Below are 19565 nucleotides of genomic sequence, written 5' to 3'. Positions count from 1 at the left end.
ACAGCCTTTCAGGTCACAGAATATTTCCCCCAGAGCCCCCGTCTGTTAACTCTACCGCAAGGCAAAGCCGTAACAGGTGGTACGCGATTGACTTGCAATCTTCGTGAACGTGGGGGTTGGTAACTACAGAGAGGCGATTAGGAACAGGAGGACTGATGGAAATGCCTCTTGTGCCTACAACCTTAGCAAAGCAAGGTTGGAAGTGCGCATCATGCAGCCAGTTTACCACCTGTTGTAAATTCCTTATGCCCGGGCATAAATAATTAACATTGGTCTCTCTTGACATTAAAAAGCAGTGTCTAGCTTATTCATTGCACGGGTTAGTTAAAACATTAGTAAACTGTCTGTTCTTCGTCATAGCAAAATATTGTGCATTCGTTAATAATTCTTGTACTAGATGATAAACGCATTAACAATAACAATGGGTTTGGAAAAAACAGTAGCCTATATTATAAAAAAAAACTGACACAATTGTTGAATTACAAAATAAGATAATATTCCACAGTCATAAATGTTAACTTTCTTTTTGTCCCAGGGAATTGAGCCGAAACAAGATAGAACGGATTGACCGAGGTGCCTTCACAGACCTAGCACAACTTGTAGTATTGTAAGAAAAATTACGCATTATCTTATTATTCAGTTAAAATGGTAACGGCGGTCATGCCAGAGTATTAATGCTCACATGCGAGTGCCCCAAACTCATTTGTTTTGTTGCGAAGAGTTCGCCACTTGTTTCACTACCTGCAAACCTCTTTTACCCACATGTAATATGCTGTTATGTAGGGGTGGGTTGACAGAATAGAGGACAGGGGCCGTATCTATTATAGAGTACAACGCCATGGCATGACGAGGTGCTAACCTGTATTGTGATCATGAGTCGAAGCTCGTAAACACGCTGCAATACCGTACCCTCTGATCTACATGATCTACTTATCCATCTTAGAGGTTTGTTTGCCCATTGCCATTTTCCAACCAAAAAATATTAGAAATCACCTGCTTTTTCCCTTTTTTTCACATTCACATCTTATTTCATCGTTATTTGTCTTAAACAGGCGATTGAAAGAGAATAACATTGTATCATTCCGGGAATACGCTTTTGTTGGTTTATCGCATCTTTTTATGCTGTAAGTATAAATCATAGACCATATTTCCAGATTAAAACAATATAACAGACAAAAAAGTTCTTATTTTGTACTTTGACATGCAAACCAATTTAGAAGTGTTGGAATTATGCACTTGAAATGGGGAATTTTATTTATCTGATGTAATGTACGTAGATACCAACTGCTTGTACTGCAGCCATCTAGTGATAACTTCATTACAACAAATGATCAGTTGTACCCTTTATTGTAGGAGGGCAGTATAACCGATCTTGGACAGATTCAAGATGCCGTTCTCACAGATTTCGTTTGCTTGGTGCCAATAGGGCTGTGAATGTGGTCCAGGAAGCTGTTCCATATCACTGCATTTTGCTATTGTGTCAGTTGGACAACTGCTTGGTTATTGACATGTGTTTAGAGTGGAGTATTGAGGCAATCATGTGTGTCATTTTGGTTAATTTTGATGGACAGGATTTTAAGATACGACCTTGTGAAAAATTATAAGTTTCTTTTTTGGCTTAGTGTAGTTACATGAGTTAAATGAGAATGTAATATGTCCCTGAATTGTGTGTCTTGGTATTACTATTATTTTTCTTCAGCGATTTGCGGTACAATCCTTGGACAAACATTGAATCGTACGCATTTTGGGGTATGCCTAATCTCACATTCATGTAAGTATCCAGACCATGAATCTAATTGCTATACAGATAATTCATTTATTTGAAATGAAAGTGTAAGTTAGTTTAAAAAATAACAAATTGAAACTTACTGTTCCATCAAAACCAGCCTATTAAATCTATAAATTTTTATTTATTTTATTTATTTATTTATTTATAACATTCGGCCGAAGCCAGGCTAAACCCAATAGTGCTCAGAGGCTACTAAATTTAAGGGATGCCTCCAGATATGACGGAACAGGGATATGGGAAGAGGTCCGAATTTAGAAGCAGGAGGAAAACCGGAGCACCCGGAGAAAAACCTGCGAGGACGAGCATGGATCGGCAACCAAACTCACATGTGGCACCGCAGGGAATTGAACCCGGGCCACAGTGGTGAGAAGTGAGTGAGAAGACCACTGCACTAACCCGCCCTCCAGTAGCAATCAAAGCTGCAATCATACAACTTTGAATTTGTGTGACGTACCTGGAAACGGAAAGAGCACATTTTAGCAATAGTACATGTATTTCCATTATGCTTTAATAATCTATGGAAAATATGTGACGTGCCATGTCAAAAGGAGACACTTTTGGGCAGGTTATAAATTTTTAGATTTTGCATATCTGAAATATATAGATATTTTGCTCCACAACGCCGTATTCCCCAATGAAATCGGACATTCCTAAGCGAAGATATTGAGTCCAGAAATTATGGTATTATAAAATTGGAAATTGAGATATCGGCCTTTAAAAATATTATTGACAATGTTGAGAGTAGGAATTAACTTGAAAAATGTCTCAAAAAATACAAGATGTCAGTTATTTTCCGGTCTGAAACTATCAGACAATATTTTTAAAATTAATAACATCACAAATTCGCAACAAACCCAAATTGTGAAAAAATCACCCACCGGCAGATTTTTAGCTATTTCTCCATTTACGATCCTGCCCAAAAGTGTCTCCTTTTGACATGACACGTCACTTATGGTGTATATTCGCTTAAACTCCATCTTCATTTTCGTGAGTATTCTAAGGGGTCAAGGACGGTAGTGATTCTCTTCATATTGGAGTAGCCTATCCCAATGGCTCTAAATCTTCATCATGAAGCGGAAGAGGAAGATTTACTTCTCAACGGTCATTAGGCTGGTGTTGAACATGTCATCATTGGTCAACCTTCCAACACTGGCCAACATGTTTCAGATCAGGAGCGAACTACTACATATTGGTAGATCTCGGCTGCTGTGTGTCCAGAAATAAGCTGAAACAGGGCTGATCACCCGTAAAGCTGCTGGGACTGGACCAAAATAATTCCCAGCAAAATTCATGATTACGAAAACTACAAGCAAATCTTCGAAAATACCGAGGGTAGATGAGCGGCAGTCTACTGTTGACTTCATGACGGACCAGCGGGAACTCGGCACACCATAACGAACTGTTGACCCTGATTATTGTCGCCTGTCTACCTTCAAACCTCTTGTAATATCTACTTATAATGTCCGTACTGTAAATCAACAAGGGAAAATGCATCAGCTATTCATGGGCTGTGCTGTTGCAGGTATTGACATTACCGGAATTCAAGAACATCGTCTCATTACACCAAGCCCAACCGATGAACTTTGGTCAGAAGATAGGAACTGGGTTTTATTATTCAGTTCTGCTACCAAGCAAAGGCACAGAGGAGTTGGTCTGGTCATGTCCAAGCACATTCACAGATGTCTTAAGAGTGTTGAAGCTGTTTCCGAGAGGATACTGTTTGTAACATTCCATGGCAACCCTCAGCTCAGCATCACTGTTGTATATGCACCCACTGAGTGCGCAACATCTTCTGACAAGGAAGAATTCTATTCATCTCTATCTGACCACCTGGATGGTATGAAAAGGCACAACATCCATCTCATCCTCGGCGATTTTAATGCCAGAATAGGAACAGACATGAGACAGTCATCTTTCCCATCCTTGGGTCATTGGTCCACATTGCTACCATGATTCAACAAATGACAATGGTGAGCGTCTGGTCAACACCTGCCAGGAGTACAATCTCAGACCGGCCCAGATGAGATTCCCGCAACCCAGGAACCGTCTCTGGACTTGGACCCATCCATCTGGATCAACCCATGCACAGTTAGATCACATACTATAAACAGCAAATGGGTAAATTCTCTCCGCAACTGTCGAGCATACAACTCAGTAGAAGTGGACTCCGATCATCGTATTGTGAGCATCCGTCTAACTGCCAGTCTGCGAACTAGCAAAGGAAAACCTTGCAAGAGACCAAAATTCAACTGGAAGAAGTTGCAAGATCCTGATACAAAGGAGGAATTTCAGCTGGAGCTATCAAACAGATTCCAGGTCTTGAGCATGGATGACACCACACCCATCTCTGATAGGTGTGAGACCTTGAAACAGCGGTCCGTGAATTTGCTGAGAAAGTTATTGGAAAGCATGAGTCATGCGGACTACCAAGTTGGGTATCGGATGCAACCATCAGACTTAAACTTGAAAGGGATGAGGCCAAAAAGCGGTACTCCATTTCAAAGTCTCGTCAATCTAGAGAAAGATGGAGGAACTTGAACACCAGCCTTAACAACTCTTATAAATCTGATGAGCTTGCTACCCTCAATAAGCAGATGGAAGACCTGAAGCTGGCCGACGAGATGGGGAATTATACCACCACCTGGAAAATTATACACTCGCTTTCTGGGAAGAACTCAAGGAAAGGGGTGAAAGTCAAAAAGAGAGATGGATCAGCTCCAACCAGTGACCATGAACTGCTTGAGGAATGGAAGGAATATTTTAGCTCACTCCTTAACAACGACAGTGGCACAGCAGCTTCAGAACTTCCTGCACCAGCTGTTGAAGATCTTCCTATTATCACTGAGCCCCCAAATCGTGAAGAAGTAGTCAAAGCAATAGCAGCCATGAAGACCAACAAGGCAGCAGGATTGGACTGTGCTATAACTGCAGAAGCACTTCAGGGATGAGGGGATAGCATGATTGATATGATTCTCGAATTCTGTATGGAAGTATTCTCAACGCTGACACCGCCACGTCAATGGGTTACGAATGTAATAATTCCTCTACCAAAGAAAGGTGACCTCTCTCTCATGACAAACTACAGTGGTATTTCGCTGATGTCCATTGCCACAAAAGTGTACAACAAGATCCTTCTGAACAGGATCCGACCCCACATTGATCCTTTACTGAGAAGCAACCAGGCTGGCTTTAGATCGGGTCGCAGCGGTGCTCAGCAAATACACATTTTGAGGAGGATCATGGAAGGCTTCAAGGAGTACCAACGTCCCTTAACAGTCACTTTTGTGGACTTCAAAAAAGCCTTCGACTCCATCAACAGATCCGTCATGTTTTCAGTGCTGCGGCATTATGGAATACCAAAGGTTGTGGTCAATGCCATCCAGGTGCTCTACAAAGACTCCAATAGTGCCGTTATGGTAGATGGCAGTATCTCAGAGCCTTTCCAAGTAACAACTGGAGTGCTTCAGGGTGATGTGTTGGCACCATTCCTGTACATTATCCTGGTAGACTACCTTCTGATGAAATCAACTTCTGGAATTGACGCTGGAATTGTTACCTACCCACGTCGGTCAAGCAGGTATCCTGCCAAGATGCTGAATGACCTGGATTTTGCTGATGATATTGCCCTGCTGGAATCTTCCATAGACCGGGCCCAGTCACAGCTTACTAGGACTGCAACTGCAGCAGCAGATCTAGGCCTTGTCATCAGCGCACCTAAGACAGAATATATGACTGCAAACTGTAACGCCCAACCAGCACTTGAAGTCTATGGTAACACCATCAACCATGTCACAGACTTTTGGGTTCCAAGATGGGCTCTAGTGTTGGAGACCTAAAAAGAAGAAAAGCACTAGCCTGGGCAACTTTCTGGAAACTGGAACGCCTTTGGAGAAGCCCGTCCCTGCCAATCGAAACAAAAATCAAGCTGTTTCAGACAACGTGTGTTACTGTCTTTCTGTACGGGTGCGAGTCATGGGTAATTACCAAAGACATGGAAAACAAGATCAATGCATTTGCAACATCTTGCTACAGAGTCATGTTAAACATCAAGCGTGTGGATCGGATTCCAAATGAAACCATCTACAACCTGACCAACACCACTCCACTGGTTGCCAGAGTCAAGATTCATCAACTCAAATTTCGCGGCCATATACTGCGTCTTGAAGATGGCGAGCCTATGAAAGAATATGCGCTTTATATTCCACCACATGGGAAAAGGAAACCGGGACGGCCGCGCACACTGTACTTACAGTATGTCCAGCACCACCTGGGAGATACTGAAGGGATGCTGCAGCCAAACAAAATTGTTTCGCTTGCCCAAGATCGCATTAGTTGGAGAAAGCTAGTAGTCGCCTGCTCCGCAGCCGACTGATGATGATGATATTCGCTTGAGCACGCATGTGTGCAAACTGAATCACCTGTACCTGTCATATCCTGGGCGTGTGATGAGGGGGGGAAAGTTGGGTAAGAGAAATCTGGGGGAATTGGAAAAATGTGCCTAACATTTTGCGCCACATCCGCTGGTTGATATGGCGTGATTTTTGGTTATAGCTGGGGGAGCAAAGTGGTTTTCCAATAGCTCGGTTACTTGTGAAATTAATTTGGTTAACAACCACACAAACTGTACTCTGTTAACCAGATTCAAAAGCAAAACATGCAACTTAAATTGTTCTGTGTTTTATCGTTTGTTTTTTCTCTTAAATAATAGATTCTTGGAAAGGGAAGGTGTTCACCAGATTAACGGACGGTTGACCCTAAGAAGCCTTGATGGGTTAAACTCACTAAAAGACATGTAAGTTCACTTAAGTTGTCTTCATAGAGGGCGTGATTTATTGTAATGTCTAAAGTCATTGTCGTCCGACAACAAAATTGCTGCATACTAGCTTCAATACATACGAAAGAAGTACTGTAGCTTTTGGCACGTTTGTTTTTCCTCCAACAAGATGACCTTCATACCTTCGGATATGGATAAAACCTAGATTCCTTCTCAAAGGGTTTAACGTATTTTAATACATTGTTTAAACAATATATATACGATTGTATATGATATGTTAAAGTCAGATTTCAGATGTACCAAAATTGCCAAAACAGTCTCAAAATGCATAGAATTGAACGCCGATGCCTCTTATTACAACCTCTATCTTTCTCTTCATCTCAGGCTAGTTGACGACTATCGCCTTTGCTGTTTAAAACCAGATGTCTGCAGTCCGCAAACAGCTCCACCATTGTTTCACACCTGCAAACGACTTATGCCCAATACCGTACTTCAAACGTTGCTATGGTTACTTGGAATTAGCGCTATGGCGGGTAATTTGTATGTCATCGTGCTTCGGTGTCAGGAAAAACACGTACGCAATCCAACTCAGGCGATTCTAATACTAAACCTTGCTCTTTCTGATTTGATTATGGGATTCTATATGCTGATCATCGCTGGAGCAGATGTTCATTTTGGACAAGAGTTCTTTCTCTCAGCGGAAATTTGGAAATCCAGCGGCGTCTGCATGTTCGCTGGATTTTTATCACTATTTTCAAGTGAAGCCTCTGTGTTTTTTGTTGTGCTTATAAGCGTGGATCGTTTGCTTTGCATAGCATTGCCATTTGGTAAAAAACGAATGACCGTTCATCTAGCTAAGATGTCGTGTACCATTGTATGGGTAACGGTAACTATACTAGGAATTGTGGCGGCAATACTTCAAGTTGCCGATACAAACGCTTATGATCTTGCTACAGTGTGCGTAGGAATTCCACTAGTAAGCACTAAAAAGATTAAAAGCAACAAAGTGTCAAGTAACATTGCTTCTGCATCCGGTGCCTCTTTACACAAATTCGTACCAGTAACTGAAGGTACAGCGAGCACATGGCAATTTGCTATCGCTATTTACTTAGGTATAAACCTCTTGGCATTTGTTATAGTCCTCGCATGTTATGTATCCATTGCTGCCATAGTTGCAGCCAAATTACCATCGAAACAATTGCAACGCAAAAATGACAGACGACGTGAAATGAAAATGGCGGGGAGAATGGCGCTGATAGTATTCACGGATTTTTGTTGCTGGATGCCAGTTATCATTCTCGGGATTTTAATACAAAGTGGTGTGGTCGAAGCCGTACCCATTGAAACCTATGCGTGGATTGTAGCTCTTGTTTTGCCTCTGAATTCTGCTCTTAATCCGTATATTTATACAATATCTACAGAATTGACTAAATGTAAAAGGAAAAGGCGCGAAAAGAGAGAAGAATTTACATTACGTAAGACTACATTACCAAGTCAAACTATGAATAGCCAAGCTAAAACATCACGGTACACGAATTTGTAAACATAACTCTTGGCATGCGGACAGTTCATTTACCGTGTCTCTTTTATCTCTCACGTTATTAAACATACGTTTCACAACATAAATTTCATATTTGTTACTTTCAAATGAAACCCACCGTGTCATATAGCAATATACAACATGTACGTCAGAGATAACTGGATTTCCAAGTTAAAGGCATGCACATTCAGTGATTTGCTCATCCGGACGATCGTAAAACTCATCAAAATTCAGATTTTGGTACCTTCGTCATTGTCATAGATGTGCTAACATAGCCTGCGACTGGTTCAGCCGAAATTTAGTATTTAGGACAAAATAAGACATTTTACACGAATCTGTAATGTAGATACTGACAGTATCTAGCTACATGTATTTGAATGGGGCTTCAATTTCGTCAGTACCGCTGTTTTCTTCATTTTTTTTTGTTGCCAAATTTGTCATTTCAAAAATACCAAATGACAATTTGAATGACTCACTTTTAAGCAATTTATAAACAATTTTAATTATTTTACACTTGCGCTGGGATCACTGAATGGGTCTTTAAACTATGCGTATTAAACATGTCACTCACGCCATTCACAACTTTATAGACACACTGTTTCGGAACAGCAGTTATATAATGGTCTCTCTAACTTATCTTTGTGTTGGTAAAGTGTTGGATTTGTACAAGGTCCAAAAGTGTTAATGTTGCAGTGAAACAAAATTAATATGTTATTTATAGCCATATAATGTACGATCTTATTGTGACATTGGTTAAATTTTGAATAAAGAATAACAAACTTAAAATTGATAGAAATCGTGCATTATGGCTTTAATAATTATATGCAATGAATAAGTATCTATTTAATTGAGATTAACTGTGTAATTATATATTGTGGGGCGCGTATGTATGGGGTATTACATGAGGGGGTGCATTTGTGCGTGAGTGGGTGACAAAGTGCGTGAATGTTTGAGTATGTTTGGGGGACACAAATGACCATACGCCATCTCGGCAAATTACCCGAGACTCGGTGCCGTTGTTCAAGGCTAGGCAATAATCGCTGCACCAAATCCCTCTCCCAACTGCAGCCGAAAAAACAGGACAAATACAAAAAGAAGATAAACATCGCAATTTTAGTCTTGTATGTTAGGCTGCCAATGACGGTGGAAGCCTCCTTCAGCCCTCCACTGGTTTTAACACCACTCGCTACTGGTCACGTGCAAATGGATGCAGGGGCTTGCAGAGGTGTGGGAGTGTTTGCTTATGTGTGAGCATGCAGGAGTGAATTTTGAGAGCTGAGACGAAAACACAAGACATTTTAGTCACAGGTGAGAGGAGATGCGCGGGCGTGAGTGTGTGGAATATTAGAGACATTGCGAACCCATCCGCCGTGAACGTACGCCCGTCTAAATATTAACATTCATACTTCTGTGAGGGAGCGAGGTCGCGTATTTAGCCAATATTGACGATTCTGCACGTACGAAATGAACGCGTAGCCAGCGATGGGACAGAGTGCCCCCTACAATAAATGAACGCGCATACACAGTAGCGTATCCAGCGGTGGGACAGAGTGCCCCCTAACGCGCATACATAGTAGCGTAGCCAGCGGTGGGACAGAGTGCCCCCTAACGCGCATACATAGTAGCGTAGCCAGCGATGGGACAGAGTGCCCCCTACAATAAATGAAAGAGAAAAGAACGCGCATACATAGTAGCGTAGCCAGCGATGGGACAGAGTGCCCCCTAACGCGCATACACAGTAGCGTAGCCAGCGATGGGACAGAATGCCCCTAACGCGCATACACAGTAGCGTAGCCAGCGATGGGACAGAGTGCCCCTAACGCGCATACACAGTAGCGTAGCCAGCGGTGGGACAGAGTGCCCCCTACACGTACGAAAAGAACGCGCGTACACAGTAGCGTAGCCAGCGGTGGGACAGAGTGCCCCCTACAAAAAAATGAAATAGAAAAGATCGGGAGTCGGAGGAAAGGCCTTTAGCTCGTTTCCCAGGTCAAAGATTTTACATGTACATTCTCTCTAAACAAAACCGGTATATCTATATATCACACCGATGATACTGGGTCAAATTGATGCAACCAGGAATATTTTTTCGTCTTTTCCCCCGACATTTTTATTTTGCCCCTGCTGACCAAGGAATTCGCAGAATTTGTCCAGGTTACAAAATAATAAAGACAATGAACATGAAAAATTAAACTGAACACGAAGAGAAATTAACTGCAACTATTAAAGTGGTATTTCGAGATCCTAGCATCCTCTATTTATGACATTTTCCAGTAAATATCCACTAAGAAAGCTTATTCTCAAAATTTCAGTTGATTCCGATTTTGCGTTTGCGAGTTATGCATGATTATGTGCACTGCACTGCTCCATAGACGATGTGTTTTTTTGCTAAACCAGAGGTATCCAGTGGTACAATTTTTTTTTTTGAAAAGTGGGGGGATGATGCTGTGGATCACGAAATGCCCTTTTAATATGATCCCTTTTGTAAGCAACAGTGAGGTGTGAACATTTGACTTCATTCATACGTGCGTTACATACGCGTAGATTGTCCATTGATTTTTATTATGATACTCCCCCGAGGTTGCGATTTGCGTCTTTGACACAAACTTCCACATCTAACGCCCGATGCAGATTGAAATTATCGTTTGATACTGCCTCACGCGGTTTCATGCAATCATAAAAAATGTGACTATTTTCCCGAGAAAAAATATAATATATGCACTTATTGGTCCTTAATATACCGAAGTATATCTTTGTACAACCATTAAATATTCGGAGAGCATTGAAATATAATTTATTACCAGCGACATGTTAGCCCTGTTTAGTATAGTCAACATCAAAAGCAGGCTGAAATAAATTAAAGTAGGTATAGAATACACATACACCGTTTAAAATTGGTAGATGTGGCATTTCAGACAGAAACATCACCATATGCAAATTAGGGTAGGTTGGGGTTAGGGTTAGGTGTTAGGTTCAGAGGTCGTTTGTCTTAAATGCCATATTTACCGATTGTAAAATTGGACAATCTTCCTCATGTGGCCAGATTTCTTCTGCACATGCGTTTGTCTTAGTCCAAGGCCAATCCAGTTTAGAACCCCGGGTTGGAATCGAGACAAGCGCGGTATGCACGCACAAGGCACAAGGCGTTTAATGGAATATCGCGTCCCTCTAATGTGTTTGGGTGTTAGGTGACATGCACGGTGCAGTAGATGGTTGGGTGCTTGGATGCAGCAGGTCAGGGGCTGAGGGGTCCGGGTGAGGGGTGTGTGTAAAGTGTGTGGGGTGTATTAATGCATGAGTGTGATTGACTTGGGCGTTTTGTGCATGTTTGGCCTACACAACAATTTATGTGTCAGTAAGGGCATGATCACATCAGGCACTTTTGATGTAGGGACGTGGAGTCGACCCTACATCGAAACCACTTCCCCATGTAGTGTGAACACAAAGTAAGTGGATTCGACCCTACATCAACAATGTGGATCGAAACTACCTGGTTGAGGTAGTTGGGTTGGGTTAAATTTCGTAATGTGAACGCGATAATGTGGAGTCGATCTAGATCGACTCCACATATACCGGAAGTGGCTGTGGTCGTACGGGCCGAAATGGTGAACATCAATGGAACAAAACGAACTGTATTCACTGGAAATTGACTTCATGACATTTAGATGCTAAAAAATATTTCAGTCCACAGCATGCTCAACATAAGCTTACATAAATTACTTGTTTTACGATCAGACAGGCCGTGTTACAGGCAATCCCAAATATATGGCCTATGGTTCTGTATTCGGCGTTGGTCGATAAACCGCCGCAATGTTAGATTATGTTACCGCTAATCGCTTCTCTGGGGTGATGGCTTTACGAAATTTGGTATCTATGCTGCGTGGTAACGGCGCTTTACTTCCGGGTCGTTCTAACATCCGGGTATGTGGATTCGCTCCACTTACGTCATAACCCACTTTCGATGTAGATTAGCTTGGTAGTGTGAACGCGAACTCAATGTGGATTCGATGTGGATCGACACCACTTCACTACCTAGGTACGAACCCACATTGTGTAATGTGAACACGCCCTAAGTCAGTAAAGTAACCTATATGTACGTGCCTTTCACGTGGCCTAGCGTATATGCTTTACAATAACCATTTGATGTATGTGTAAGTAGGAACATATAGAGAAATCGTGAGAAAACTGTTGAAAATATAATGAATGCTGTTATATTGTGATCCGTCATCCAACTGAACAGTGAACACATGGACATACCAAGAGTAATCAATGTAAATTGTTAATATGGATAAATGTATAAACGTTTTAGTGACATCCTGGGCCACAATTTTACATCCTCTACATGTAGAACCGTGCAGTCTACATTTGGATTCAGCACACGTTTGCAACAATGAAACGTTAAAATTCGGATCAAGTCACATAGGCTATATATAATCACTGCATTGTTATAGGCTGACAGTGTTTTGTAACATTTGTATAAATATATGTACAAAGTCATATGTATAATTTGTCGTGTACATCAATTATTGTCTATTAAAATAAAAGTTTTTTATATAATTGATTATTGTTTCATTTATTCATTCGGATGGATATAATTTGTACCATTAACTTATTCTGTCGCCAAAAGGTGCTTGATTTGCTAAGAAATCTACGCCACTGCGTACGCATATGGGGGGGGGCGCTTTGGAGCTCGATAATCGAATCAGGGGGCGGAAGAAGAAGGGCAGCAAAAAGAATTATTAAAGAAAAAAGGGCGGAAGAGTTATGAAATAGATTAACAAATTTTGAAAAAAAAATGCTTCACTTTTTCAAACCATCGAAAAAAAAATGGGTCAACCTTTTCGGGCTGTTAATGTAGAGGGCGGCGAAAATTTTGACTTTCATCGTTTGTAGGGGCGCAGAATCGATGCTGAATCGGTCAATTTGGCGCCCCCTAAGGTTGGCGCCCGGGGCACGTTGCTCCCCTCTGCCCCCCCCCCTTGTTCAGCCAGTCTATTCTCAAAATGAAAACAAAGGAAACCTGAACAAAGTAATGGGAGCGTCATTTGTTGAAATGAGGGGGTGTATTGTGCTGCAATGGATTCTGGTAATGGTAATATATTTTCTCTGGGGCTTGAGTTGTAAAATAGGGGCAATACCAAGTTTTATTACTGCTTCTTGATAAACATGGGGAATAGTGCCCTTATTTACTGCATACCAAATATGGTCTGAACCCCCCTTTTGAATACAGGATTTTGAGTGACGGGAGTTTTTGTGAACAGCGCTCGAAATAAGGCGCGTCCTTGCGTCAAATACCCGTGAAAGTAGGTGCGGACCCGTACATTTCCTACGGAACGGGTCCGCGTGACCCGTAAAAATTGAACCAAGCAAGGGCAGAAAATCCTAGTCTTGTTGTTTCACTGGAAAATCTGGTTCACGTCCAGCTCCCTGAGTACATTTTCATTTAAGTTTGCCATCAAGTTTTCAACCCGGGTTTTCAACATATGTATATGTACCACATGATGTCCGCATCTATACGTAAATGTATCGTTAATCCCCGCCATGATAGTCTCTACTACAGTCAGATTTCACTCCTGTATTAGTCATGATTGTTTTGGTTGTTGCAGTTACTTCTTTTCCTCCCTCTGTGCTGCTACATTCTCTATCACTCCACGGTGGGAGTGAGTCATGTCATAACATGAAAGCGCGATGGTGTGACGTAGCGACTGAGGACCCTTTAAATTTCAAAGGCAAGGGTCCGGGTGTCGGACCCTTAAAAATTGGTGAGGACCCTTGAAATTTCAAAGGCAAGGGTCCGGATGACCCTTGGACTTTTTTTCTTATTTCGAGGCCTGTTTGTGAAAGCAAGCGAAGCAGGTTTCCAAACTACCCTGTCCAATTTTAATTTTTCTTTAAAATTCGACTACCGTTTGGGGTCAATCTGTAGGATATTTCACAAATCTAATCTGAAAAAAAAAACCTGGAGAAATTCGTTTAAATTTAAGCCAGAGATGAAAAAAAACCAAAAAAACTAAAACGACCTTGATGGTATCGAATTGCAGATTCATACAGCTTCATACCTTGATGGTGCTTACATTGTAACGGTTATTCTAGGCAAAGAGCTTGTAATAGAAATAGAGTGGCAATAGATTATGTAATGCTTTGTTCGTTTGATATAATAATAATAAACAGACACTTAATATAGAGGAATCCAAATTCACGCATTCCTACACCTGACTAGCAGCCTTTAGCAGCCGTCGGCTACAATGCACTCAAAATGTGAAATGATTCGGCCTTGGCGGAAATTTTAAACTGCATTCCATCACCCGTTTTACACCTTCCGCGAAAACACAGGTAGACAAAAGAAAGATCAACAATTTACAACACAATACAGTTCCCTTCGACAAAACACACAGCTTGTCTATTCGCTGTTGAAGTGACATAATAATCGGATTAAATACATGCGATATCTATGCATTGATGTAGTTGCAAACAAAAGGACTATGTATGAATAGATGCGACGGGATTACCTGCGGAATTATCTCCATTATATATATATTATTAGCTATTAGCTAAGTACAGAAACATAAAATATATGCAAGCAATAGAACATGATATATATATGAATGGTAAAATACAAAAATATCAGAGCAAAAATATTAGATAAAACATTTCAAAACATACAGCAAGAATTAATAAGAGAGTATGGATGACCGGCATCCACGCCCTCGGCAATAAAAGAACATGACAAACAAATCATATTAAGCATACATTTGAACAAAATATTAAATATCAATATCAGCATACATTTCAACAAAATATTGCATGTCAATAGAGCATACATTTGAACAAAATATTGCATTATCATTGAAAGCATACATTGGAACAAAATATCGCATATCATTAAAGCATACATTTCAACAAAATAATCGCACCACAAAATTAATAATTAATAATTGATTAAGATCAAAGATTATGAAAGCATAACGATTAGAGTTTGCGACAGGCTATTCATTAAAGTGGTACCATTGTTTCGAACAAAGGGGTTCCGCCATTAAATTGGTCACTGATCCGGCATCATATTAACGCTCTACACAACAGGCGAGTATCAATAAGTGGCCACAATAGTCATGTGTAAGGGCAGTCATGTGTAAAGTGGTACTATTGTTCTCACGTATCCCAAATGTGTGCTTGTGTGGGGCTGAAGTCTATAAAGGAGGCTTTAGCTGTCGATGCAACCATCTTTACCACCCACCTGACTTTAGGCGCTTCATTTACATAATTTGAATGCTGTAGCTGATCGATTACACATCAGAATGTATTAAGGCTGCCATGTCCACATATCTATATTACTCTATAATGGTAATCGCTATACGTATACATGTAAGTATAAGTATAGGCCTATAAAGGTTGTTTTTAACAAATTTCCATTTAATTTTATTTTAAGAAGGAGATTGGTATAGGAAATAGTGGCGTGCCCAAAGAGGGGAGGGGGTTGGGGAGGGGAAGATTCACACCTGTGAGAAGTCTTGCGAGGGGAGGAAAAGGGATAAAGGGGATATGGAGAATGAGAGAGGGCTGGAGGAAGGGAGAAAGAGGAAGAAATGAAGAGATATAATAAAGACAAGTAGATAAATAGAAATATAAGGAAAATGATGGGAATGAGAGAGGGAGGATGAGAGGGGACAAGGAGAGCGAGGGACAGATAAAGTGTAGGCCTAGGAAAGAATAAGTACAGAGAAGGGAAAAGAAAGGAATGATGAATACATTTAATAATAATAATAATAATAGGCCTATATAATAACTACACACATAACAGCACTGGGCAGCCATTCGATGATGTCAATGTCTTTATTCGTTACGTAATTAAAACACCCAGTCAGATGTATTTCACACCTGCCAAACACAAGTCACCCAATTTTGAAAACTGGACGTTGAATGTACACTCTCATGAATATTGACATAAGAGAATGAATTTGGAGAAAACCTTCTGATAATTACAAACACTCGCTGAGCAGCAAGACCTTCCCTCTAAGCTTTTAATCCGATAAGCTGATTATCTATTTGTTTTCATGAATTGGAAGACATTCTTACTGAGCTCAATCATCTGAAATTACTGGAGCGTGAGTCACCCAGGCTGGTGGCTCAGCATAGTATTTTATTAAAGCCATAATGTACGATCTTATAATATGAAATTGGTTAATTTTTTTCAAACCTGATTTTTTTGCATATTTGTAATGTTTACATATGGCCCAACTTACACCTAAATGGAATCGGCCAAATTTGTTGTCTTTGTAGGTCAACAGAGCAAAGTTCGACATATTATCATAATTTAAAAATTATGATAATATGTCCTCCCATAGAACTGCGTGTTAAATGGCCAAAATAACCAGTGGGGTTTCTTTCACTTTACCTCGTTATTTCAACCTAAAATGGACAGCAACCCTACCCGTCAGTTATTACTAATATTATTTCAACATTTTGAATAAAGAATAACAAAATCAAAATTTGACGGAAATCGTACATTAAGGGATCTGGAATGAGCGTTTTGAGCGTTTCGACAGTATTTTTTGTGGGACATGAGAGCACATCAGACATATCGAATTCCATTCGGAATACGAAGAATGTCTTTCTGATATCAAATAATTTTCATTTTTTGAAATTCACGATATAAAGTTATTAAAATTTGATATTTTTCACATTTTTGATATATAACAGTCCTCGAAGTAAATTTTATAAATCTAATGATATATTCTTAAAGTGTATGTAGCTGGGAGGAAAAGCCGACGATCAATTGAACATTTTGACCTTTCATATTGAAGATATAGATTTTTTTCCCAAAAAGACCTAATTTTTTTTGGTGTTTTGGAAAAAAAAATCCATATCTTCAATACGAAAGGTCAAAATGTTCAATTGATCGTCGGCATTTCATCCCACCTACATACACTTTAAGTATAAATCATCAGATTTATAAAGTTTACTTCGAGTACTGTTAAATATCAAAAATATCAATTTTTAATCATTTGCCATAAAATGTGTATTACATTGCGAATTTCACAAAATCAAAATTATTTGATATCAGAAGGACATTCTTCGTATTCAGAATGCAATGTCTGATGTGCTCTAATGTCCCACAATAAATACTGTCCAAACGTTCATACCCCACCCCTTAAGGCATTCGTTTCCAAATGCCATAAGCACTCCAGTTCACTTGGGAGAGCGCCGATGGCGCCGGTTCGCTATCTCTAAGGACCGCTATCACTAAGGTTCGCTATCCCTAAGGTTCGTTATCACTAATTACGAAAAAGGTCCACTATACCAAAGGTTCGATATCACTAATTTTGAATACACCACTGCCCGGGACCACTGCATAAACGTGTATGGTTAAATTTGAATTTGGACTGATATATTTACAATAAAAACACATTCAAAATGTCGGTCGATTTCACATTTTATGTTATCTACAGAAGGTGTGAATTATCCTCCATGCATACATCACTTTAGATCTGAAATCGACTAAGTAATAATGACACACGGGCAATTCTAAAACAACATCTTTTGCACAGACTTCAATGGGATTTGAGAAGTTAAGTGGCAGTTGAAACTCGCGTGATAACACTTTTACAGTGCATGATGGGGCTTCCTTAAATCATCCTCTGCGGTATTTCTAAGGTTCGATATCACTAATTTTAAACAAGGTTCGCTATCTCTAATTAAAATAAGGCCCGCTATCACTAATTTATTTAAGGTTCGCTATATCTAAGGTTCGCTATCACTAATTTAAAATAAGGTCCGCTATTTCTAATTTTAACAAGCCCGGTATCCCTAAGGTTCGTTATCTCTAATTTTAAATAAGGTCCGCTATCTCTAAGGTTCGCTATCTCTAAGGTACGCTATCTCTAAGGTTCGCTATCTCTAAGGTTCGCTATCACTAATTTCAAATAAGGTTCGCTATCTCTAATTTTAAATAAGGCCCACTATCTCTAATTTTAAAATAAGGTTCGCTATCTCTAATTTAAATAAAGCCCGCTATCTCTAATTAAATATAAGGTCCGCTATCTCTAATTTAAAATAAGGCCCGCTATCTCTCATTTTAATTAAAGCCCACTATCTTAAATTTTAAAAAAGCCCGCTATATAAAATCTAATCTAATTTAAAATAGGGCCTGCTATAAGGTTCGCCATGATCAGTAATTTTATTTTAAATAGGCCTAAAGATGATAAAGTTCTATGGGTTTTAAGTTCTGTTTTATTACAGGTTCAATAAATCCTACTAGACTGTTGAAGGTGCTGGCAGATGAGCTTACTCCCGTCATCTCTTTGTTCTTCCAAGCTTCTCTCAACCAAGGGATCATCCCAGAAGATTGGAAGAAAGCCAATGTTGTGCCAGTTTTCAAAAAAGGTGACAGGAACAAAACTGAAACCTATCGTCCCATATCGCTGACATCTGTCACATGTAAACTTCTAGAACATGTCATCTACAGCAGTATCATGCGTCACCTCGATAAGCATAATATTCTCAACGATGCCCAGCATGGCTTTCGCAAAAGACGATCATGTGCGACACAGCTTATACAAACCATCCAAGATCTAGCAAAGACCATCGAGAGTCGAGACCAAGTGGACGTCATCCTGCTCGATTTCTCGAAGGCATTTGATCGAGTTCCACATTTGAGACTTCTTCACAAACTTAAGTTTTATGGCATTGAGGACAGCACATATGCCTGGATTGCTGATTTTCTGATCAGCAAGTGATCCTGGATGGAGCCACATCTAGATCATCTCCTGTCCACTCCGGGGTCCCACAAGGCAGCGTGCTTGGGCCATTGCTCTTTCTCCTCTTCATCAATGACTTGCCTGATGTTATATCCCCTCAATCCACGGTCAAGTTATTTGCAGATGACTGCATCCTCTACCGCAAAATCCAGAAGGAGGAAGATGCATCTGGTCTTCAGCATGGTCTCGATCAACTGCAGATACCATATAACATTCATGGCCATACACTTGAAGAGGCAGACTCTGCTAAATACTTGGGCGTCAATATCCACCAAAATCTCACTTGGAATCCCCACATTCAGAAAGTTGCTTCAAAAGCCAACTCTACCCGTGCATTCCTGCAAAGAAACATCAATCAGTGCCCTAGGGAGACCAAAGTCCTCTGCTACAAGACACTTCTGCGCCCTGTAATGTAATATGCCGGTGTTGTCTGGGATTCGCACTCCTACTACTTACAGGAAACTGGAAATGGTACAACGTAGATATGCCCGCTTCGTCTTCCACGACTACAGAACTACCAGTAGTGTCTCAGCCATGCTTTACCAACTGCAATGGCCAACCCTACAGGAAAGGCGTGCCCAGGCTAAAGGTTTATGTTATTATATTGCGTGTTCATAAAGAGTAGTAGAGTATTATATATACTTAGCAAATTGACTGTCTGTCAACTTGCATATAGGCCCTACATGAGGCGCAGAATCGCACAAGACG

The 19565-nt window shown here is 40.4% G+C and overlaps 1 protein-coding gene across 1 annotated transcript in view; it reads left to right on the top strand.

Moving 5' to 3' along the window:
- The window catches only part of LOC140139540 (uncharacterized), a 34523-nt gene extending 26013 nt beyond the window's left edge, over positions 1-8510 (top strand). The window contains exons 11-15 of the mRNA XM_072161258.1: positions 536-607; positions 1053-1124; positions 1700-1771; positions 6498-6581; positions 6948-8510. Of these exons, the coding sequence (XP_072017359.1) occupies positions 536-607; positions 1053-1124; positions 1700-1771; positions 6498-6581; positions 6948-8106 (1459 nt within the window). The 3' untranslated portion in view covers positions 8107-8510. The remainder of the gene's footprint in view (positions 1-535; positions 608-1052; positions 1125-1699; positions 1772-6497; positions 6582-6947) is intronic.
- The last annotated feature ends 11055 nt before the right edge of the window (positions 8511-19565 follow it).

The sequence above is a fragment of the Amphiura filiformis genome, chromosome 18 (assembly GCF_039555335.1).
Source record: "Amphiura filiformis chromosome 18, Afil_fr2py, whole genome shotgun sequence".
NCBI lineage: Eukaryota > Metazoa > Echinodermata > Ophiuroidea > Amphilepidida > Amphiuridae > Amphiura > Amphiura filiformis.
The sequence above is the reverse complement of the archived record's forward strand: the minus strand, read 5'-3'. Positions and strand labels throughout refer to the sequence as shown.